This window comes from Dama dama, chromosome 19, assembly GCF_033118175.1.
Source record: "Dama dama isolate Ldn47 chromosome 19, ASM3311817v1, whole genome shotgun sequence".
In the NCBI taxonomy this organism is placed as follows: Eukaryota; Metazoa; Chordata; class Mammalia; order Artiodactyla; family Cervidae; genus Dama; species Dama dama.
The window spans coordinates 51708343-51732243 of record NC_083699.1 but is presented as its reverse complement, the minus strand read 5'-3'; the positions used below and the strand labels follow the sequence as shown (position 1 = coordinate 51732243).

Here is a 23901-nt window from a genome sequence, read left to right as displayed (position 1 = left end):
TTTTAAGATAATCTCCTTTGAGTCACAATACTGAAAGCTGTATCATCTTTCAAGATATTTTCTTCCCTATATTTTTGTTTAGTGTTTCACAACACAGACTTTAGGGTCAGACCAACAGATAGAGGTTGGACTCTTGGCTCAGCCACTGGACTAGGTATGTACATATTAATCTCTGGTCCCACTTGCAAGATGGAGATGACAATAATAGCTAGCTTCTTCTTGGCACAGTACCTGGATGATGCAACTCATGGCAACTACTTTTGTTATTATCCCCCAGGGGAGCTCTCAAACTATGGTTGATCTTTTCTGTATTGTTGAACTGCAATTTACATTTTTGCTTGTATGTTGATGAGAATGAGCACTTTCTTTTCTGGTGGTGGTTTAGTTGCTAAGTCGTGTCCGACTCTTGCAACCCCACGGACTGTAGCCTGCCAGGCTCCTCTGCCAGAATCCCATGGGATTTTCCAGGCAAGAATACTGAAGTGGGTTGCCATTTCCTTCTTCAGGGAATCCTCCCAATCCAGGAATCAAACTCAGGTCTCCTGCATTGCAGGAGGATTCTTTACTGACTGAGCTATGAGGGAAGCCCCACTTTCTTTTCTACTTGTGGCTAATTCCTTTTACAGGGATATGGTGCTTTATGGACAGCCCAGGGATGTATTCTGAGCACCTATCTGGGCCTAGTAATAGTCTTCTGCAGTGGGTGGCAGGTGGAATTGGTGAACTTCATTTGAATGACAGGATGTTTAATTTTGTCAAGAAGATAAGCTGCATCACTGGGTAATTCACCAATTTTGCAGGTCAGCTGTGTATGAGACAGTGGTGTACTGGAGCTGGCTTACACTGGCTCATGAGACTCCACAGTGACTGTCTCTTTCCGATTTCTCCTCCAGTGATATAACATAGATAGCTTGAGGACAGCAATGGAAATCAGCAAACACTACAAACCTCCCCCTGTCTAGCAAGGCAGCAGGAGGAATAAGAACATTTACACTTGTTCCAGGGAAGTGTGAGTTAGAACAAGTCTAAGCTTGTTTTCTTGTAGAGAGAGAGAAAATGGCAACTACCCACATGGAGAACAGGCTGGAAGGTGGGAAAGAGAAGGGGAGGAGCAAAGGACCCCACAAAACTAGGAGGTTGCATACCTTTAAGGAGCAGAGGGATGAATAAATGCCAACAAAGGACAAGGGAAAAGCTAGGTAGTGGGGTAGACATGGCTTATACAATGACATTCCTTACTAGGTCAGAGGTGAATGATTTATAAAAATTACATCTCACCAAGTTAGACCATCATCATGTTCCACAGCACTTAACAAAACCTGTATCTTACTTTGGAGATATTAAATAGATGTTGTTGAGTAAATGAATGTGAACGAACTGCAGGACATTTCTAAGATATTAACTTACCTTATATGTCTCCAATTCTTCGGGGAGGATCACAAACTTTACAGCTAATTGTTGAAAATTTTGTCTGGCAAATATTAAAACTTCATTAAACATAATCTCTGCTGTTTCACTCTTCTTCATTCCAATGATTCCAGTCCCAAAGGCAGGGAAGGAAATGGAAGTTATATTTAGTTCAAGGCAGTTTTCCAAGCATTTCTTCATGGCAGCTTTCAATGTCTATAGGAAAACCACAAATTTAAGATTAGTCTTTTGAGTCAAAAATAAGACTTCACTTACCCATTTACCCCTTAATCCTGCCCATATTTTACAATGCCAACCTCCAGTATTCCTCAGGCCATGCCCATGCCTCCTCAGAGAACAGGAAAGGTACCACTCCACAGGGGACCCATTACAGCTATAAGGTTAGATGATGAGAAATGAAAGGGTTGAGAAACTGAAGTGACTGACTGGTACATTTTGTGCCATTCAAGACATTTGGGCACTGGGATTACCCTCAATTTATTGAGCCTTCTCCCCGGATTAGAGAGCCAATCTTCAATTTATCCCCACTTACCTGCCACTTCTGGATCAACATAAAGAGCTTTAATAAAGGAGGGAGAGGTTAAAGTAAGTGGTCAACATTTATTTAAAGTCATTAAGATCTGTCATGTAATTTATTTTTGGCAGATTTAAACTTCCATCAATATTTCAACATTCAAACAACACTATAGTAGGCAGGTTACTGGATAACCTTCTTACATTATACTAATATACTAATATGTTAGTTACACTAATGTAAGAAGATTATACTAATGTGCAAGGACCTTGGAAAACTGAGGGACTGGAAAAAGCAGAGTGACTAGAGGACCAATTTGGGACTTGAGGGCTCTCTAGACAAGAGAAGATCAGAAATGGTGATAAAATAAATATGGACAAAGACAGAAAAGGGGATTAAGTTTCCCTCTCTCTACATTTCAGTAGGTTCCCCCTAGTCCCTAATGTATGTAATTTATACTGCTCAGTTGTAGAGTCAGCCAGAAAGCTAAGCTTTACCACAGGTGCTTCACCACAGGGAAGACCTCACAGGTAACAGATGTGACTGGAATGGTATTAGAAGGGAGATCCCAGGTCCTCCTGGGATTTAACAGATGGCAGGAGATATGAAGAGGCTGAATCCCTGGCCCCTATGTAAGAAGAGGCCTGTAGCGCCACTGGATGCGGAGGTGAACAAGTGTGCAGACAGGGAGCCCTGATGTTTGTGTCCATCTGTGGTATGCCCACTTAAAATTCAGACATGGACTAAGCGATAATTTAAATTAAACTTCTTAAGATAATTTGTGACCACAACATCTGTTTAATATTTCAGGTATTCACAGGAGGAGTAGAGAATGGGGAATATTCCACTTGACAATAACATATCATGAATGTCATGACATAATGGAAATTCAACAGACTATTATATAGACTTTGGAGACACAGAAAGATAAATTTATTTTGACCTTACCAGTTTTTGTTCAGAATATCCTGAAGTCCATAACACATGGTATATGTATTTGCAAGACAATTTAAATCCTCTTGTGACCAGTACCACCGGGGAATCTAGTGGTGTCTTAGTTATATTTGCGTATAATTCCTGCTCTATTTCATCTCCGGCTGCTTTTAGAATTGATTTTGACACAGCCCCAGCACTAAGACTATTACAGGAGTACATAGAATTAACAATTACATCTGTCTGAAAAGGGAAAAAAAATGAACAGGGTTCAGTGTTAAATTACTTTTTCTTAAATGACTAATTTAAATATTTATTTTCCTGAAGAGCTTTGAAAAATACTTTTGAAGATCCTAAATCCACAAAACTATCAACTTAATAACAGATATAAAGTTTCCAAAGAGTGATCACTTGATTACCGTTAAGTCTGTTCGTGCTAATCAGAAATTATGTTAAACATGCAGATGATACAATTTTTATTGCAAACATCTGTCAGCCCCTTGCTGGCTTATACTCCCAATATTCCCAGATTCAGAACTTTCTCTATGATTTGTTCTAAGCTTTATCAATAAGTGGTTTCATTCTATAATCTACTGTCTTCACTTTTCACTGTTTCTATGTGAATGTGAATGTTGTCTTACACAGAGTGGAAATAAAATTTATAAGGAAACTTTTACCCCCTATAGTTCGTGCTTTTCAAGGTAAGTAGCACGTGGTTAAAGAAAAACACAAATGAGATGAAAAAGTCTACAGTGGGAAGTAGGTCTCCCTCTTGGTGGGGGTCCCCAGAGCCCCCTAATTCATCTTGATGGCTTTGGCTCCTTTTGGGGGTAACTTATGTTACTTGTGGTTATTAATGAATGTGTCACTTTGAAAGTGCAATCAGAATTTGCAAGTTGGAGGCACTGGCACCCTTTACAAATTTTAAAATTCTTAATGTTGATAATAATTAAATATAATAAAATTTTAGTTAAAGGAATAAGCTATTCAACCAGGATGTTCCCACTTCAATTTTAAATTGGCATATTAATGATTTATCAAATAAATATTTCATCTCATGGGGTCCCCTCAGTCTTCTTTCTAATTGTCTTGCAAGCAACAAATGGAATTTTTTCACTTGTGATTAATTCTGTTTGACTATGGCCACAGGAGAGTCACAGATCCATGGGGGAAATAGAGAATATAGCCTTATATTCTCTTCCTCTGTTGCAACCCCTGCTCTCTGCTGCCTCCTTTCAGTTATTTGTCAGTAACTTGTTGAACACCAACATGCATGCCCAGAGCCCAGCTCCAGGGTTTCAGAGATGAACAAGTGACAGTCCCCACCGTCAAGGTGCTCTCTGCCTGGTAGAGAAGCTGCACTAATCCAGAAATACCTGGTTCACCATTACATTGACTCTCTCCCCTGCCTGTCAATGCCCTCACCTTTGTGCCCTACTGCTCCTGGCTAAATGCTAAGTTACAATTTATATCCTCCACAGCCGCTGGCACAGAGCCATAGACTCACATACAATTTACAGCTCCACCTAGTATTCCTGACTAGTCCAGCCTATCACTTTTGATCTGTCAATTTCTCTGTATCTCTCTGCTAAGTCATTCTAACCACCCAGCCCTCTTCTGCCAATTCATAACCATCATAACTTGAGATCAAATTCAAACTCATATCTTTTGAAATAATCCTTCTTGATCTACTACATTCCAGTCTTGTGACAAAATGTACATGCTCTGAAATATTATGAATTCACTTTGTATTGAGACTTTTTATTATTACTGATAGGTTGCTTTAGAAATATTCAGATGGTTTGTCTCCCCAGTGAGACTTTTCAACTAGAGAATCTTTCTATAGGAAAAGAATATAGTAGATTTTTACCTCTTTAGAATCAAAGATTGTTCTATTTTCTCACGGTGCTTGAGAATAATGATAATAATTATAAATACTTATCACATGCCAAGTTCTATTCTAAGCAGTTTATGTGTTCTGATTCCAACTCTGAGATATAAGTGCTATTATTATCCTCATTTTACAGATGAAGAAACTGAGGACCAAAAGGTAAAGTAACTCAATTCAGGTCATCCAGTTAGTAAATGGCAAAGCTAATATTGAAATCCAGATGGTCTGGCTCTGAAATCCATACTCTTAAACTAAATAAGATACTTTCTAAACCATGTTTGAAATAGTATATGCTGAAAACATACTTGCTAGGTAATACACAGTTCAGGGATCCCTTTTGGCAGTGAAAGAGAATAAAACAAAGACTTACCTCCTGCCTTTCAATGAGGCCTTGGACAATCTGAAGAGTCATGTTGTTCACAACCACAGTATTGAAAGGCTGGGTGGCTCCTTGACTTACCCAGGATTCCAGCTCATTCCTTCCTAGGATGATTTCTGAAGCAAGTTTAAAGGCAGCAACAGTAGGGTCCTCATTGCTTACCAGGTGAATTTCTTTCAAATTACTGGTTATTGGCATACTTTGGAAATGAAACTTGATAGTTTGCACAATGGTCTCTGTACACAGATCCAGAGGGAACTGGAAAATCCCAGAGCTCAGGGCTGGAATTGCTACTGTCTCAATGTTCATATAATTTTTACTGCTGACACAAAACAAAATATTGCTAATGGCTCTTTGCAGTTTATCAATACATTCCCGGCTATCCATCGGTGACCACCGAGGCCCAACAGCATGGATAATGTATCGGCAGGGAAGCTTCCCTGCTCCTGTGATACCTATCTCACCAGTTGGAATTCTGCCATATTTGGAAACAAATAATCTACTCTCCTCTTGGATTTCAAAGCCGCCAGCTTTCACAAGGGCCTGGGCCAGGCCCCCTCCATGCAGGAGTTCTTCATTGGCTGCATTCACCACAGCATCAACAGCATGTCTGGTGAGGTCGTCCTTCCAGACAGATAACTCTACCCTGGGAGTCAGCATTTTTCTGAAGACTCGTAGAGACTCATTGTTACCTTCCCAGGCCGGAGACACCAGGGTAAAGTTACAGCCAAATTTATTCTGGAGGACTTCACACAGTAGACTCTCATTATTTTTTAAAATTTTGAAGTTGTCATGACTAATGGAAATTTGCTGACTGTAGTTTCCACTGAGAGTATCAATCTCTGGAAAAGGAGAGAAGATAAAAAAATAAATGAGCAAGGGGTCCTTTGCAAAGGATATAATCCTACTTCACACCAGGAGACTGAGCTTCTTCTATGCAAAAAGAGAGATGAACTTCTTCTAGGCCTCTTCCTGCTTCTCCCTTATTCCTTAGACCAAGGATATCCAAGAGTTTTCCATGGTATCACCATAAAATGCTTAGTTGTGTGCCTGCCATACAGTGAATACCCAATAAGTAGTAGCCACCATGATGTAATGATGGTGGTATGAAACTGCTTATCAAGGTTCGTAGATTTTAAAAACCTACATAAAAATAGTGAGTTTGGGAAGACCCATGCTTAAGGCACAAGTTTTAGACTTAATTATGAATAAAAAATATGTGGAGGATTTATTTATAACTTGTTTGCCTTTGTCAACATCTTGGCTTGGGTTCTCCTAGAAGCTGATTCTGAGGTAGGGGTTGAGTATAAGTTTATTTGGGAAGTCATCCCAGAAAACACCAGGGGCATGGGATGGGGAGAATCAAGTGGGAAAGTGAGACAGGGAAAGGAAAGAAATGAATAAAGGGGATGTTACAAAGAAAATGAAGCTGAACTCCACAGAGGGCCAGTGTGGACCATGGGTCTTAGAATTGTATCACCAGAGGGGTGAAGGAGCTGGGATAGTTACCCTGTTTCTATCAGTCACTGGTTGAGGATGCTCCTGGGGGCATGGTCCAGGAGATGGAAGAAGTACTGACAATAGGATGGTAAATAATTCTTCATCATATTCTAGTTTTGTAGCATGATTTTGGTGGAATTAAAACTGATTGGCTAAAAAGTATTTTCTGGTGGCAGCAAGATGATGCGCTAGCTGCTCATAACCTCCTTCAGTGAAGCGGGGAGTATGATTAGCCAACAGCCTCCAGGTGTTAGCTCCTCAGCTTTCCAGCCCAGGTCACATTATTCTCAGGGTGGCTCCATCAATAGCTGGACAAGGCCACTGATGTCCAACTTTGCCCAAGAGCAATCTTAGGCTGGCAGAGCTTTGCCAGATTTTCATTACAGTCTGATGGCTCCACCTGCCCAATCCAGTTTCTTCTCTTTTCCTTTCACAATAAGCCTTCAGGCATTCCTAACTCCATCTCATTTTCTGCTTCCTGGAGAACCTTACCTGTGACACTGTAGTTCATGGGGTCTAAAGCATTATTATATGCCACCAAGAAAGGAAAAATGATGCCAACTAAACCTATCAGTAGATAGGGAGCAGCCTTATTTCAGAGACCTGAAAAAAATCTGTGTCCTAAAATAGATACAATATAGTAATTTCACTGACTGGGAAAGATTGAAGGCAAAAGGGGAAGGGGGCAGCATAAGATGAGATGGTTAGATAGCATACCCATACAATGGGCATGAATTTGAGGAAACTCTGGGAGATAGTAGAATACAGAGGAGTCTAGCCTAGTCCGTGAGGTCCCAAAGAGTCAGATACAACTTAGCAACTGAACAACAGTAATTGATTACTTTTTACTTCAACTCCCATGTCTAATCTGAGCCACCTAGAAAGACCTTTAATGGCCTCAATTACCCCAAAGCAGCAGCACATGAGTCGTCAGAGCCTATAGGCTTGTGCTTATGGTTGAAAATCTCAAGGGGGTCACCGTTGAGGATGAGGCAGGTTCCATTTGGCTCTTAAAAGCCTTGCTGAGCAAGAAGACAATCAGTGGGTCACCTCTCGTGCCAGTTTTAGTTCTAGGGCTGTGATCAGAAGAGACTCCCATCTTGTGGGCAAAGGACAGGGTCAACGGGAGCCCTAGAGACACGCATCTGCCGGGTCCACACCACCTTCGAAGCAGTCCCTCTCTGAGGCATGCGCTGGGTCCCCACAAGGTCCTGCCATCACGCACCTGAGCACTGGTGGGGAAGACAGTCTCCTTCTGTATTCCCCTTTCTCCACTGAGGAAAGATCTGAGCAAAGATTTTTCTGAGGCAAGAGTGACAGTGAGGTAATCCTACCTGATTTCTCACTGTCAGCTGCTGCTCCAACACCCTGTGAAAAGCGAGAGTGGTTTCAAAAACATCCAGACGGAATAATTTACAGATTACTGATGACAAGTACAGTTTCATAAACACAAAGCAACAGAAACCTTTCTAAGAGCACTGGGTTGGAGGGGGGAAGGGGAACACATTTGTTTGATCAATGTGCCTGGAATACTTGAAATACTAAGTGTTCCAGTCAACACTGACTCTACCCCCTCTTCCCTAGAGGCCGATGTACTTTTAATTCTGGATGAGATGAAGGGTTGGCGATTACCACCTGAAAAGGCTCAAAGGTCACAGACCAAAAAGACCCCAAACTCTCAAAGAGGACTCCAATCTCCAAAGGCTTGTGGGGTTCCTCTAGACAGAATAGAAGACATGGGGACAAAAGCCTCATCAGCTTCACCTCCCCATCAACCTGAAAGGACCCATTTTCAATGGCTTATGTAATAACATGAGCCTGAATGTGGAATTTTCAGGATAAACCAATGAGGTGCCTTTTTCCTAGTCCCTTACTTTTATTTCTCCTCCCTCCACTTCCTTCCCTCATGCTGCTGCTGCTGCTGCTAAGTCGCTTCAGTCATGTCTGACTCTGTGCGACCCCATAGACGGCAGCCCACCAGGCTCCTCTGTCCCTGGGATTCTCCAGGCAAGAATACTGGAGTGGGTTGCCATTTCCTTCTCCACTCCTCATGTTACAAAAGTAGAATTGCTGAGCAGAGAAAATAAAAATGATACTGAGGCAACATTCTGAAAAAATCACCCATCCTCATGTTGACTCTGTTGATTATATTAGCACATTCTTGATTCCCCATCTCTCACATGAGGCAAGGAGAAAACTTTTACTGGGATATTAAAACCAAACAAGAATGCCAGGTATAAACTGAAAATCCCACTATTTTTGCTATCATAGGAAGAACTATTCATGTGCTGATCAAAGTTTATTACTTCTACATTTATGCTTTTTACCTTGGAAAAGTCCATCTTCCAGGTCTCTGAGGTCTTTCAATGTTTGCTCTGTTTTGCGTTTCCCAAATATGGCAGTCCCCTTCTAGGAATGAATAGAAGCATGCATAAGCACTGATGAGTATCTTAGGGAATTTGGTGAGGATACACAACAGGAAGACTAAAGATGATTTCTGATCTTGAGTTATTTTTCATTCCATTGGTGAAGGTGCAAACACTGTTTTTGCTTCTGTTGTTACTGTTTACCTTTTATCTTTTACTGAGAGCTTCCAATTGAAACCATAATGGCAGTTCAAAGAAGGCAAAGAGCTGTATGGGCTACAGCAGGGAAATCTGTATGGGGAAGGTGAGGCTAGGGCCAGGTCTTGAAGGATGAAGCAGGTGTTTACATTTTTAGAAGAGGAGGATGACGACACGTGAGCACAGCATTCAGAGAGTAATGAGGAAAAACAAGCCTATGCGAGAGTGGGATGATTTGAGAGAACACCATTGAAACATGTACATTACCATATGTAAAACAATGACCAGTGCAGGTTCAAGGCATGAAGCAGGGCACTCAAAGCCCATGCTCTAGGACAACCCAGGGGGTTGAGGTGGGGAGGGAAGTGGGAGGGGGGATCCAGGATGGAGGGACACATGTACACTCATGGCTGACTCATGTCGATGTATGGCAAAAACCACCACAATATTGTAAAGCAATTACCCTTCAGTTAAAATTAATTAATTAAAAAATGACTTAAGGACAATACACTGCAATTTGCACAATTTGTTGCATTCAGGAAAAAAGACAACAGCAAAATAAAAAATTTAAACCCTAAAAGATTGTTAATAAGACATGGGAAAGTCAAAAGAAAAAGAAAAAAAGACAGAAAAAAGAAAACAAGCCTATGAATGAGTGAAGACCCCTGGACAGTGTCTGAAGAAAGAGGAAACTGTATTTGTGCCTGTGAGGATGTACATTACTGAATTTGTGATAAATATCCCTGTTCTAATTATAAAGGGGATTATGTGGATAAAAATCAGAAACCCTGGAAAAACACATTTTAATGATTTTTCTAACAAAAGAATTAAAGACTATGGAGAATAAGAATAAAAATCCTTAAAGACACAGATACTCACACCTGTCGCCACACAGTTGCCTGAGGGCCTCTGAAATCATTTCTAATGCTTTTGCAAAAGGAAAATTTTGAACAGCTATCTGCAGTATCAGAGCACGATTATTATTAAATGTCAGGAAAAGCAAGTCCAAGTACAATCCTAAAATGCAAGGAGAAGACACATTTTTGCCTCCAGAGGGCACTGCTGTTTTCACAAAAGAAGGAAAACTGAGCCGGCTTCGGCTGTGGGCTGCCAGGGGGTTTTGCCTTCAATGCGCTGTGCCGTGTTTAGTCTTCAGTCACGTCCGACTCTTTGCGACCCCATGGACTGTAGACCGCTAGGTTCCTCTATCCATGGCATTTCCCAGGCAAGAATACTGGAGTGAGCTGCCATTTCCTTCTCCAGGGAATCTTCCTGACCCAGAGATGGAATCCACGTCTTCTGCGTTGCAGGCGGGTTCTTTACCACTGAGCCACCAGGGAGTTTTAAAGGCATTGGGGCAGACTGGTCAGTAGGGGGCGGCACTCTTTTAACCCCAAAGTAATTAGAAACAAGGAAAGGAGCATATGGCCCAAAACACTCAATCTCTTCTATTTTAACAACAACAGCAGCAACAAAAGCCTTCCCAACTTTTCATCGCTGGTCCTACTATGTTCCTTTTTCTTCATGGGCGGCTGAAGGAGTTGACTCTGTCCATCTGCCTGCTCAGCCCACAGCAGTCTGGCTCCGGAACCCCAGTTCTCTGAAATTGCTCCTCAGTGTCTTCCAGGTGGCTAACCCCAATGGACTCTCTTCTGTTCTAATCGTTATTTGGCCCGTCTCTCTAGTTTCATTCATTTCATGATCTGATTCCTGATCCTCTGCTTTTAGGCTTCTCCAATGCCATCTTCCCTTGGTTCTTGTTACCTCTCACTTTGCCTTTACAGACCTTTCCACTGGATTCAACCTTCATCAGCTGCCCCAGGACTTTATGAGAGGCATGTCTCAACTCTTTCTATATACTCTCCAAATGTGATCTCATCTACTCTCATGACTTCAACTCACCAGCTGCAAATATGACTCCCATACCTGTAATTCTAGGCTATGGCTCTCCTAAGACTAATTTTTCAAGTCTACCTGAACGTCCCATAGTTCCCTCAAACATAGCCTCTGAAAATCTGGATCCATAATCTCATCTCCACTCCCCACATTGCTACCTACCCTCACCCAATCCCTCCAAAATCCATGCTTTATCTCCTGGGTTCCACAGCTTGGTAAACAATACACCATTTATCTACTCAAGTCAGAAATCTAGAATCTTCTCTTCTGTTTCATATTCAGCTCATCACAGGGTCCTGTCCACCTAAATCACTTTCGGATATGGTCCTACCCTCCTTGCCCACAGATACCACTTCACTTCACAGCTTTCAGGGCTTCTTGACTGAGCTATGGCAATACATTCTCTTTCAAGATTTAAATGTACTTAATTTTATGCTTTATTGTTTGAATAGTTACCAGGTACATTTACTGGTTCAAATTTAGAACGTATAAAAGGCTCCCTCCTACTCCCCTCACTAAATTCCCTTCCCAGAGGCAATCAATGCTATTAGCGTCACCAATGTCCTTCCAGGGGCATTTTTACACAAAAGGTAGCATTTTTTTTTTTTAACTCTCATGAAGTAGACATTTATTGAGAAGCACTCTCTGCTCAAAACGTTCAACAAACTCCATTGCCTATAGTAAAGCTCAAGCTCTTCAGCCTGGCATCCAAGGGTCTCTTTGAAATTTCAGTTTCCCAGTCTCCCCTTTACATACCTAACGCTCCCACAGAACTTCGGTGCTGTGAAATGGCACGACTTGATGCTCTCCAAACTCTCCTTCACTTCTGGGCCTTTGTCCTCTTGGGGAAGAAGCTCTGGGACACCAGCTTTGGTCAGAGTGCTCCTCAGAGCCTGGGCCCACCCTCAAACGGTAGCATCTAATATGCCCTGTTCTGCGTCTTGCCTTTTCCATTTAAGGTATCCTAGAGATCTTTCCATGTTAGCCTATATTCCATCATATAGATGCATTGTAAGCTATTCAACTACTAGTAACCCCTTTTATGGACACTCGCTGTGTGCTGTGCTTAGTCGCTCAGAAGTGTCCAATTCTTTTCGACCTCATGAACTGTAGCCCACCAGGCTCTTCTGTCCATGGGGATTCTCCAGGCAAGAATACTGGAGTGGGTTGCCATGCCCTCCTCCAGGGGATCATCCCAACCCAGGCAGCGAACCCAGGTCTCCCACATTGCAGGCAGATTCTTTACCATCTGAACCACCAGGGAAGCCCTTAAGAACACTTAAGGGGTTCCTAATCTTTTGCTATTATAAAAAAGGCTGTAAAGAACAACTTAGTACATAGGTCACTTTACACAGGTGCTCATCAATCAACAGGACAAATTCCTAGAACTGGACCTGCAAAATAAGATTGAATATGCAGTCATAATTCTGATAGTACAGCCAAACTGCTCTGTATAAAGACTCACTCATTTCTAGTCTTACCAGACATGTGCAAAAACTTTATCTCTGGCCTCTCCACCTCCATGCACCCTTGCATGGAAATGTGTCCTCAACATTGTTGCCAACACCACCTTTCTAAAATGCACATCTGACATATCACTCTCCTGTTTGCCCTACCTGTCTATCTTCCATATCTCCCTATCGATCTTCAAGACTTTTCAACGTCTAGCACTGTGCAGTCCAGTGTGGGCCATTAGCCACATGCAGCTCTTGGAGCACTTGAAATGTGGCAATGTGGCTTAACACAACTGAAAGATGATATAAGTGTGAGCTAACACTAGATTACAATGACTAACGATGACAAAAAAAAGAGTGTAAAATATCTCATTAATAAGGTTTTGATTGTATGATTTTGATGTATGATTCAGCATGTAACATTGATTACATGCTGAAATGGTTAATTTAGGATACAGGGAGCAAAAGAACATAAAATTATTTTCACCTGTGGGTACTTTAAAAATTCTAGCTACTGAAAAATTTTAAATTAATATGTAGCTCACATTATATTTGCTCCTCTGTCCTTGGTGCTCTCCAGGAAAGAATACTGGAGTACTGGAGTGGGTAGCCATTTTCTTCTCCAGGGGATCTTCCCAATTCAGGGATCGAACTCAGGTCTCCTGCATTGCAGGCGGATTCTTTACCATTTGAGCCTCCAGGGAAGCCCAATATTTCTATTAGACACATTATATTCCACTGGACCCTTCCTCTGTCATCTCCCTTATCCATCACATCCTCTCCAAAGCCTCTGTGCTACCTCTGTGCTTCACATACAGTGGTCCCTGTGCCTTTGACGAGCCCCATCCCTCCCTCTGCTTCTCTTTTAAGATTCTGCTTTACTTCAAACTTCCTCTTGAGGGCTTCGAGAGATTTTGCTTCTTGAGTCACAAGTCTGATTCCAGTTACCAGCAGGTGAGGTCTGGCACCTCGGCACTCACCTGTGTACCATGGTACACAGGGCAGCGTGCAGTTCAGTGCATACCTTCTCAGCCCTGTCTGATTCTTTGCAACCCTATGGACTGTAGCCCGCCAGGATCCTCTGTTCATGGAATTTTCCAGGCAAGAATACTGGAGTGGGTTGCCATTTGCTACTCCAGGGGATCTTCCCCACTCAGGGATGGAACCCGTGTCACTGGGTCTCCGGAATTGGCAGGCGGATTCTTTAACCTTGAGCCACCAGGGAAGCCCCCATGAAGTTCAGCACTGTTGGCTAAATGGAGAAAGGAGGGCGGGAAAGCCAGAAGAGCCAGTCTAAAGCACCGAGTGACAGAGAGGTGAGCAGGTGTTCATAATTCAGGTGAACAAATTCAAATTTTTAGGAATGTAGGTAAGTTTAACCTGAACTTAGAATGTGAATTACATCTTCCCTGCAAATAACAGTAACAATAAGAGTTAAAAGGAATCACAAACTCAGGAGAAACTTTCTCTGACTTGAGCATCTGCCCCGTCTCCACCCTCCCCAGGGGAAGCCCAGCACTGGGCGCCCATCCCTCGCGCGCCTCTCCCCGCCCCCGGCGCGAGCCCGCAGGAGAGGACCCCGGGAAGCCTCTGCGCCCACCGCCCCGGGAACAGAGAATGGGACCTACTCACCTGGCAGTCTGCGGCCAGGAGGGCGGCGAAGAGAGGAGGGGGTGCGGCTCTGCTAAGAGCCGAGAAGGATCTCCGGGAAAGAGAAACTGAAACTTTGCGCCCCAGGGCGGCGGGGCGGAGGCACCCCTGCCCTGGCCCGGCCCAGCTGCGTCGTCGCAACTCGCGGCGCCATCCCCGAGCGGACAGCCATGGCTTCGAGCCTCTGCCCGCCGTCCCCGCTGCTCGTGCGGGTGTTCCATCCCGGCACCCGCCTCCAGTGGAAGCTGGAAAAGTACTTCCAGAGCCGGGAATCGGGCGGCGGGGAGTGCACCGTCCGAGCCCTGGACCGCAGCGACCCCAACTCGAACACCTTCCGGGTGCAGTTCCTGCAAAGGGCGGGTGAGCTGAGGGCCGGGGCTGGGGGGCAGTCGCCGTCCCTGGAGGGGCCCCCCGGGCGTTCCATGCAGACCCAGTTCAAGCTTATCTAGGACAGACGGTGGGAGAAAGTCTGGTACCGTCCGGTGGGAGCCAGGAAGTGGGGGCTCCTGCTGACAGACGCAACCCCAACGCAGTGCCCAGTCTCTGACCTGGTTGATACTCGTCAGTGTCCCCGTGGTGCGTGGTGACAGAGCACCCATGCCGCCCCCAGACGCCCCTGTCACTTGGGTATTTCACTTTGATGTTTTTCATCATCATTCCATTGATTTGTTTTTTAGAACTGCAAGAGTTATAGATACTAAGGAAAGGGGAGAAAAGAATAAAGAAGAAAACACCCAGAGAAAAACAATGCGAATATTTTGGTGTATTTCCTCCTGGCCTTTTCCTCTGAGTGTCAGCAAACATATAAGTAGTTACAAACCTGAATCTACTCTTTGATTCCTGCTCTTCTCACTTGATTTATGATGAACATTATTCCATGACATTGAAATGGGAAACTGGTGCCAGTTTCAGGAACGTGACTTTTAATGAGTGGATGATATTCCATTATCATTAAGCTTTCCTTTCTACAGTAGAACTTAAGCTGCCTTCTTTAGCGTTTTGGGACTTCCCTGGTGACTCAGCTGGTAAAGAATACGCCTGCAATGCAGGAGACCCTGGTTTGACTTCTGGGTCAGGAGGATCGCCTGGAGAAGGGAAAGGCTACCCACTCCAGTATTCTGTCCTGGAGAATTCCATGAACTGTATGGCCCATGGGATGGCAAAGAGTTGGACACAACTGAGTGACTTTCTTTTTTTTAGAGTTTTGAATATGTCCCTCACCCTCTGGTTAACCCACCATTCCAGGATGCAGGCAAGAGCCCTTACTGTGAGGGTGTTGGGGCAAGGTACAGATGCATGAGTAAGAGGGTTATTTGAAATTGCTCTCATTTCTATGTGTATGTGTATATTTAATGTCTCCACTGAAGGTAAGGATGGAGTCTTGAAAAAAGGAAAGCACCAAATTGTGGTTGACAACCAACCTGTGACTATTTTCCTGGAACCCAATGAAAATGCAAAAGAGAAGAAGACCAAGATGTCTTCTTCAACACAGTCACAAAAAGGGGCAAGGCACGGTGAGAAGCCTCCAAATGTAAAGGACATTCATAATGCTGCAGATTCCTGTCTCCAGAAGGTGGGTATTGAAGGGAGCTATGTATGTTCTTGCAACTTCCTCTCCAGTCCAAGGACCATTTGCTGATGATTTATTATGGGCCTGGCACTGTTGTAGACACTGGGAGACAGCTGGGCTTAGTGGCTCAGTGGTACCCGACTGTTTGTGACCCTATGGATTATAGTCTGCCAGGCTCCTCTGTCTGTGGGGGTTCTCCAGGCAAGACTACTGGAGTGGGTGGCCATGCCCTCCTCCAGGGTATCTTCCCAACCCAGGGATCGAACCCAGGTCTCCTACACTGCAGATAGATTCTGTACCATCTGAGCCACCAGGGAAGCTCAGAGGTACACAGAGGTGAACACAACAGACAGGTCCCTGCTGGGGATGGAGAAGTACATAGACAATAAGCAAGTAAACAAAATAACTAAAGTCATTTCAGAGAGTGATATGTGCTAAGAAGAAAATATAATGGGGATTTGCCTTAGAGAGTGACAGGGCTGGGGCAAGGAAAGAGAAGGAGTTTGTGTTATGTCTGACCAGAAGCCACTGAGGAGATGACATTTGACTTGAGAACTGAATGATGAGAAGGGACCAACCATGCAGAGACATTTGACAAATCAGAGTCAACTGCCTGCTATGTGCCAGGCACTGTCACAGGAGCCCAAGGTACAGCCAGGAACAAGCAGACCCTGCCCTCAGGGACCTTACATTCTAGGGAACCAGGCAATAATAGTAATCATATAAATAGGGAGTAAAATATCTGCCAGTGATAAATATCTGCTAGGAAGAAGAACAAAGCAGAATTTGTTGTTGTTTAGTCATTCAGTCGTGTTCGACTCTTTGCAACCCCATGGACTGTACCCTGCCAGGCTCCTCTGTCCATGGGATTTTCCCAGCAAGAATACTGGAGTGGGTTGCCATGCCCTCCTCCAGGGGATCTTCCCGACCCAGGGATTGAACCTGCATCTCCTGCATTGGCAGGCGGATTCTTTATCACTGAGCCTCCAGGGAACCCCATAAAGCAGGATAAATGATAGTAAAGGACTACTATTTTAAATAGGATATCGGGAAAAAACCTCTCAAATGAGGTGACTTCTGAGTAGACACACGAATAAAGTAAGGGAGCTAGCTAAGTGAATTTCTAGGGGAAAAAGATTCTAGGCAGAGGGAAAATAACAAGTGTAAAGCTGACACAGCCACCCCCACCCCCAACACACCCAGACAGGAGCTTACCTCCGGAGCCCAGAAGCTTCAGGGAGGGAGGTGGGTGTGGCTGGAGGGCAGAGGGCAGGAGAGTGAGAGAGGGCCTTGAAAGAGGCAGCGGAAGTCTGGTCTCTGCGGGGTGAGGGTCAGGACTGAGGATTTCAAGTTAGATATTAGGAGAATCCTTAGGTAGTTTTGAGCAGGGGCGTAGAGTGAGCTGATTGACATTTCTAAAGGATCCCTCTGGCTGCTGTGTGGAGGACTGAATCTAGGAAAATGTGGAGGTGGAAGGTCAGAGTCCAATTAGGAGAGGCTGCAGTGAGCCAGGTGCCAGATGACATTGGCCTGGACTCTGGGTGGTCCTGATGGAGGTGTGAGAAGTAGCTGGATTCAGGAAACATTTTGAAGGAAGATCTAGAGGGAAAGTGTTACATGCAGAGGAAACAGCTTATGCAAAGACTTTGAGGGAGAACAAAACATTAGAAATCTTGCTTTTTATATTATGTTCAATTTGCCACTGTCCTTTTTTTTTTTTTTGCCTAATCTGGGGTTTCTCTCATATTTAAGTTTCTAAAGGCCACGGTTTAGAGGGACTAGCAACATTGCACATAGTTAGGGGGTTAGTTTTTTTTTTTTTTTTAAAGAAGGATCATAGGAGAGAAAAAACAATAATAGGAAAAAACTTCATCCTCACGTGTATGGCCCCCTCCCAGGCTCACACCCTTTAGTCAGAAGCATAGCAATTTACCCAGAAAATGAAGTGCCTAGCTTCCACCCGACTCGCCAAGGTCAAACCAACAGTGGCAGCTCTAGAATCCAGACATTTTGTCCTTGGAATTTTTAAAAATGTTAATGCCCAGATTCTACATTTACATCACAATCTCTGAAGATGGGCCTGGGCCTCAGCTTTTTTTTTCCCTGGGCGATTCCAGTGTGCAAACAGGGCTGGCTATTTTATCAGGGCAGGGGTGCCTCTGGGCTGCAGTACATTGCCTGCTCTGCAGAAAGGAATTGAAAGAAGTCGTCATGGTTATTTCTCTCATCTCTAGACATTCTCCTGAGAGGAGAACATAGACCTGGATGTTTAATATATTTTATTTGTTCCCTTTTAAAATTTCAGATCTTTCTTACTGTCACGGCGGAACTGAACTGTCAACTGTTCTCTAAAGAGCAAAGGGACCGCATCGCTGTTCTCTACCCCAACGTCCAACTAGTGAAGGGCCATGATGGAACTGAGAAAGTCTGTGGTAACTTCAAAGATATTGAAAAAATACATGGGTTCTTAAGTGAGCAGCTCCTGGAAAGGGAGCAGAAACATGAATCTTCCCCTTTGACATCAGAGAGGGAGCCACTCAGTCAGCAGGACAGGAACAGCTGTGTTTCTCCCTTCGAACCAGAAAGCAGGTCAGAAGAAAAAGGCAACCGTTTTGAAGTTCCCTTGGCTTTCTTTGAATACTTCACGCACTCCTGCCCTGATAAAATGGCCTCCATAGAGAAAAGATTTGGTACAAAAATAAAAAGTCAGACGAGTTCTCCGAATATGGTCTATTTAGACTTCACCTCCAGTCGATCAGGTAACCTCGAGGCAGCTCGCAAGGATTTTGTCGAAGAATTTCAGAAGCGTGTAGAGACTCTGACGCAGGAATGTGTTGCGCTAGCAGACAGTAAGCAGGCAACCAAAATCAAAGAGGAGTTAAATCACCAGTTTGCAAAGCTCCTCATAAAGGAGAAAGGAGGAGAATTAACTCTCCTTGGGACCGCAGATGACATTTCAGCTGCCAAACATTTTCTTGCCTCAAAGAACTTTGAAAGTCTTGTCAAGTCAACTGTGAAAATATTGACTCCTAAGGACATGCTGAAGGGAATTGAGGTTGATACCGCTCACTATAAGCTTTTAGAAGCAGAATTATCCCAGGAGATATCAAAGATAGAAAAAAAGTACGACACTCAAAGTAACATTTTGGGGATAAATCAGAAAACCTGCATTCGATTTGAACCCAAAACCAAGGAGTTAGATCTATCCATACATGCTTATTCAAGTTTCATCGACACCTATCAACATGTTTCTTGTCAGATTATGAGAGAAGTTCTTTCGCTGAAACTTTTGGGCAAGGAGAGAAAACACTTACATGGGACAAAGTTCTCTGATGATTTTAGAAAAAGGCATCCAGATATACACTTTGTGTTAAATCGAGAGTCAATGACTTTGATTGGGTTGCCGAATCATCTTACAAATGCAAAACAGTATCTCTTAAACAGATGGGGGGTGTCTCCATCAGCTACAGAGAAATGGAATAAAACACTCACGGATACTGATAGTCATAATTCAAAAACAGCTTCACCAACATTGCAACACCCCGCCAGTTCTGAGGTGTCAGAAGTGAATGAGGAACAGGACACATGTGTCATCTGTTTGAACACCATTAGTAACAAACAAGTGCTCTCAAAGTGCAAGCATGAATTCTGCAGCCATTGTATCAATGAAGCCTTCTCATATAAGCCAATCTGTCCTGTGTGCCAGACTTCCTATGGTGTCCAGAAAGGGAATCAACCAGATGGAAGAATGAGCACCGTTGTTATAAGAGGCTCACTTCCAGGTTATGAATCCTGTGACACCATTATGATTACTTATACTATTGAAGGAGGCATACAAACAGTAAGTGTTTCTGAGTTCCATGTATTTCTTTTCAGTAAACTGAGATTATCAGAGCAACAAGGACTGTTCTATTACCAATTGGCAGTAGATTTCCCAGATAGTTATCTCCATGGTCATATGAAAGGATTTTAAATGCTTATGAAGTTCACTTTGTAAGTAGTAAAAAGTACTTTGTTTACTTATAACAGATATCTTTCTTGTCTATTAAGGCAGAGAAGGGGTGGGTGGTGATTGTGTACTGGAAGGAGGATTGTATTCCCAGCATGAATTTGGGGAAAGAGAAGAAATATGAATTATTTGGGGAGTATGAGCAGACCTTCAGTGCTTTTGTTTTTTGTTTGCTCTATCTGCATGTGAACATATCTACACATGTAGTAAAATTTAGACACAGATGTTTTCATGTGACATTTTCTTGCCTTCATACAGAAAGAGCACCCAAACCCAGGGAAGAGATTTTCTGGAATACAGCGAACTGCATACTTGCCTGATAACAAGGAAGGAAACGAGGTTTTGGATCTGCTTCGTAGGGCCTTTGACCAAAAATTGATTTTCACAGTGGGGGAGTCTCGAACATCAGGAATCCCAGATGTCATTACATGGAATGATATCCACCACAAAACGTCCTGCACTGGGGGACCACAAAGGTGAGAACCTTTTGAAACAGAATGGCTGCTAAATAGAATTTAGAGGTCATAAAACATGGCAATTTGAAGATGTGACTGTAAGGAAACAGTTTATATCAGTGAGACTGGATGCAGTATTTTGACAGATGCTAATCAGGGATGATAATCTCAAAGACAGAAAGACTGGTTCCCATGACCTTCTACCTTCCAACCACAAAGTATCATACAGTTCATAAATTTTGCATCAAAGGGCAGTGGATCTTCAGAATGCAAGATAAATGGTATCTAAGGTGATTTAATTTGGTATAATTTTAATACCCTTCACATCTATTTGAAGGGTAGATCCTAGGAATGTCACTTTGCCTTCTTTTAAGATCACCCTTTCTTCTACCCTCCTCTCCCATGAGTCCAGTAAAGATCCTAAATTCACTTGACTAGTAGAACTCTAGAAAAGTCTTAGTTAATGGTGACGGAAGTTGTATCATGGGCAATCCAATTGCTCTTTATGAAATTCAGATAGACTACCTCAGACCCTTAGTATTCAAAAGGGAATATATCCTAAGACTTAATTTCCCAAATTTGAAAATCTTCCTATAGCAAAATGATTACCCTCCATAGAAATACAGTATATTATAACTTTATGAGAATCATTGCTTAACCATGAGCTGAAATTAAAGTTTTGTTAGAAGGCAGATCCTGGGCGGGTAGCTAGACCTATTCACCAGCTAAATGATTCACCTCAGCACACTTAGAATTGATTATCCGTCATCGGCCTTCAGGATGGTTTGTAGATATCGGCAACTCTGAATATGTTAATGCCAAGGACCTACTGTACAGATTTTTAAAAAAACATCTGTGGTGAAGCTAAGGGCATCTTTTCTTCTGCAGGTATGGTTACCCTGATCCTAACTATCTGAAACGTGTCAAACAAGAGCTGAAAGATAAAGGAATTGAGTGAAAAGACTGTATTAAAAGGATGTCTCGAGACAAGCTTCCAAAAGGCGCAGTTGAAGAAGTAGAGTAAATTCCAATCTAAATCCTTGTGTAAAAACACCTTAAAATTCTTTTCATCTCAAGAAGTATATGCAAGGTTGTCATTTCTGGAGTGTTACATTTTATGGACGAAAAAAGCTGCAGAGATCTTTGTAATTTTGCTGCAGAGGTATTGCACCTCATTCGCATGTCATCATTGTTGGGGTTACAGGGGTGGAGTGCTGTGAATTTGAAATCACCTGTATTGTTCAGTTGAAGTACTCAATGCCAATTGATCTTCCTTTTATTGCTATCTCTGCGATAGTCCTTTAGTTTGTTTGTTTGCCCTTTAAACTCTATCCTAAAAGTAAAAGCCTAATCTGAATGGAGGCAGGGGAGGGGAGGAAGGCTTTGGTTGTGAAAAATTAGGAATCGCATTCCTCTCCCTATCCCATGGCCAGAAAGGTGGCAAGGACAGAAATTGAGCAACCTTTGGCAATAAATGGAAACTCTGTCTTTAAGTTGCTCAGTCATGTCCACCTCTTTGCAACCCCATGGGCTATAGCCCTCCAGGCTCCTCTACTCATGGGATTTTCCAGGCAAGAATACTGGAGTGGCTTGCCATTTCCTTCTCCAAGGGATCTTCCTGACCCAGGAATCAAGCCTGGATCTCATGCACTGCAGGCAGATTTACCGTCTGAGCCACCAAGGTTTGGGACACTGAACCTGGTGTATAGTTGATGCTTAATAAATGTTTGCTGCCTGACTTAAGTTGCTAATAACCCAGCAGAGAAATATATATTCCCTAAATCTTTGGCAGAGCTCTTGGAAGCCATTGGCTTTGGAAGCCATTTCTGGAGTCCTCACCATTTATTGGGGAAAATGAGTTTGTTACTCCAGAACTCATGGCCTCTGAACTCTGACTGGCCAAACTTTGTCCTTGCTCCCTGCTGATCCTTCTGATCTGCCAAATCATGTGCACTTCCCCTGCCATAGTAATGCTACACATCTCTGAACATTTTTTCTCTCTGGATATTATTATACTTTTATGCATACCCCACTTCGAGTTTTAATAGATAAATCACAAAAACATCTGTAGACTATCACTTTCTCAGTAACTGGAGCCCCCACAGCACCTTCTCCTTCCTTTTGCTAAGTCCCACCATGTCATGCTTTCTCCCTTATATTATTTCTTCCTCATAATGACTGGACAGAGAAAAGACTCGAGTTGTGCCTACTGTAAGGAATGTCAACATGTCAAAATTTACTTCTAAATGGTTTTCCAACTCATGAGAAAGTTTTAATAGCAAACTATCTCGTTATCCATGTTCCAGTCTTTTTCCATAAATGATGAATGAGATGCTATTTTCTTAAAAATACATGCATACAAATTTTTTGGTCAGACAGTAATAGTTGATATTGTGTATTTATTTTGTCCCCTTTATAAGAACTTTGTATCTGAGCGATTGATACTATTAGTATCCCCATCTTATAACTGAGAAAGCTGATGGGCAGAGAGAGTAAGTACCTTGACAAAGGCCCCATAATAAGAATCGGTGCTGGAATTTGAAGGTCTTAGGGTGACTCCAAGGCTTTTGTCCCAGAGTTGTACTGTCTCCTACAGGGGTCTTCTCCTCCATGGAGCAGGCTGAGGAGTTCCCATTATTCTGAGCTTCTCTCAGAAATGGATTCCTGCACAGTACTCAAAGTAGATTTCCTCTGAGAAAGTCCTATTTGAAAAATTTAAAACCGCAGAATTTTTTTCTTTGTTCAGAGAGTTGAGGAAATTTAAGGTAAATGGTACATATATTTTTTTCAAATCAGATTAGATATTTAGTTTTTGGTGATTCATTAAAATCTTAGAGTTATAATTAGTTGCTTTGTGTCTATGGATATTTTAGCTTCAAAAAAGATGAGTTTGGTTCCTGCTAAGGTCTGGATCCTTGATTGCAACATGTGTGCAAGTTTCATAGTGTGAGTGGTTGTCGAGCCTTTGGATTACTGCTTTTGCTCTGTGGAAGGTATTATTATCAATATCTGCTATAAATAAAGTTATTTCCATTTTAGGAACATATTGTCTGTATTCTTTTCCATTTCCTTTTTCTTTTTCCTAAGGTTGAGATTCTGGGTGTTTCCTGAAATACATGCAGTATGCAGCGTACCGCTTGGGCAGATGTCTTTGCTTGGTTTTATGTATGTGTGCTCAGTCGCTTCAGTCACGTTCAACTCTTTGTGACCTATGGATTGTAGCCTGCCTGGCTCCTCTGTCCATGGGATTCTCCAGGCAATACTGGAGTGGGTTGCCATGCCTTCCTCCAGGGGATCTTCGCAGGGACCCAGGAATTGAGCCCACATCTCCTGGGTCTCCTGCACTGCAGGCAGTTTCTTTACCCACTGAGCCACTTAGGAAGCCCAGTTTTGTGTGTAGCTGTTGCTACATAGTATCACGATAGACTTAACTACTATTGACTTCACTGCTGCCATGTTCAGCTGTAAAAATCACATTTCTTATTATTTTTCCTCCTTAACACATAGATTACTACAAAAGTAAAAGTAGGTTGCAGGTTTCACATCTTCTCTCCTAAGAAAGCATACGTAGTAACCTATCAGAGTACACTTGTCCCTCCTTGCTCCAACAGTTTTTGTTTCACCTTTCCAGCATTAGAACTGGATTACCCAGATGGCT

General features: G+C 42.9%; 2 protein-coding genes across 3 annotated transcripts in view; one reads left to right on the top strand and one right to left on the bottom strand.

The window, feature by feature from the left end:
* Positions 1–14321, bottom strand: part of PARP9 (poly(ADP-ribose) polymerase family member 9) — a 30314-nt gene extending 15993 nt beyond the window's left edge. The window contains exons 1-6 of one of the 2 annotated variants that reach the window (XM_061167015.1): positions 14192–14321; positions 8973–9054; positions 7980–8013; positions 5137–5987; positions 2891–3118; positions 1408–1623 (exon numbers count right to left, since the gene is read on the bottom strand). In XM_061167015.1, the coding sequence (XP_061022998.1) occupies positions 1408–1623; positions 2891–3118; positions 5137–5987; positions 7980–8013; positions 8973–8987 (1344 nt within the window). In that variant the 5' untranslated portion in view covers positions 8988–9054; positions 14192–14321. The remainder of the gene's footprint in view (positions 1–1407; positions 1624–2890; positions 3119–5136; positions 5988–7979; positions 8014–8972; positions 9055–14191) is intronic. The other variant, XM_061167016.1, reaches the window with a different exon arrangement.
* On the top strand, positions 14284–23285 carry DTX3L (deltex E3 ubiquitin ligase 3L). The gene is made up of 5 exons (XM_061167017.1): positions 14284–14569; positions 15577–15782; positions 18085–19620; positions 20047–20264; positions 21132–23285. The coding sequence occupies exons 1-5, from the start codon at positions 14380–14382 to the stop codon at positions 21199–21201; spliced, it is 2220 nt and encodes a 739-aa protein (XP_061023000.1). The 5' UTR covers positions 14284–14379; the 3' UTR covers positions 21202–23285.
* The last annotated feature ends 616 nt before the right edge of the window (positions 23286–23901 follow it).

Bases quoted from the DNA above. Each gene is read 5' to 3' on its own strand.
- DTX3L (XM_061167017.1), top strand. From the start codon at position 14,380: ATGGCTTCGAGCCTCTGCCCGCCGTCCCCGCTGCTCGTGCGGGTGTTC. The intron at 15,783-18,084 runs GTGGGTATTGAA...TTAAAATTTCAG, and splicing joins CAGATTCCTGTCTCCAGAAG to ATCTTTCTTACTGTCACGGC. The intron at 19,621-20,046 runs GTAAGTGTTTCT...GCCTTCATACAG, and splicing joins TTGAAGGAGGCATACAAACA to AAAGAGCACCCAAACCCAGG.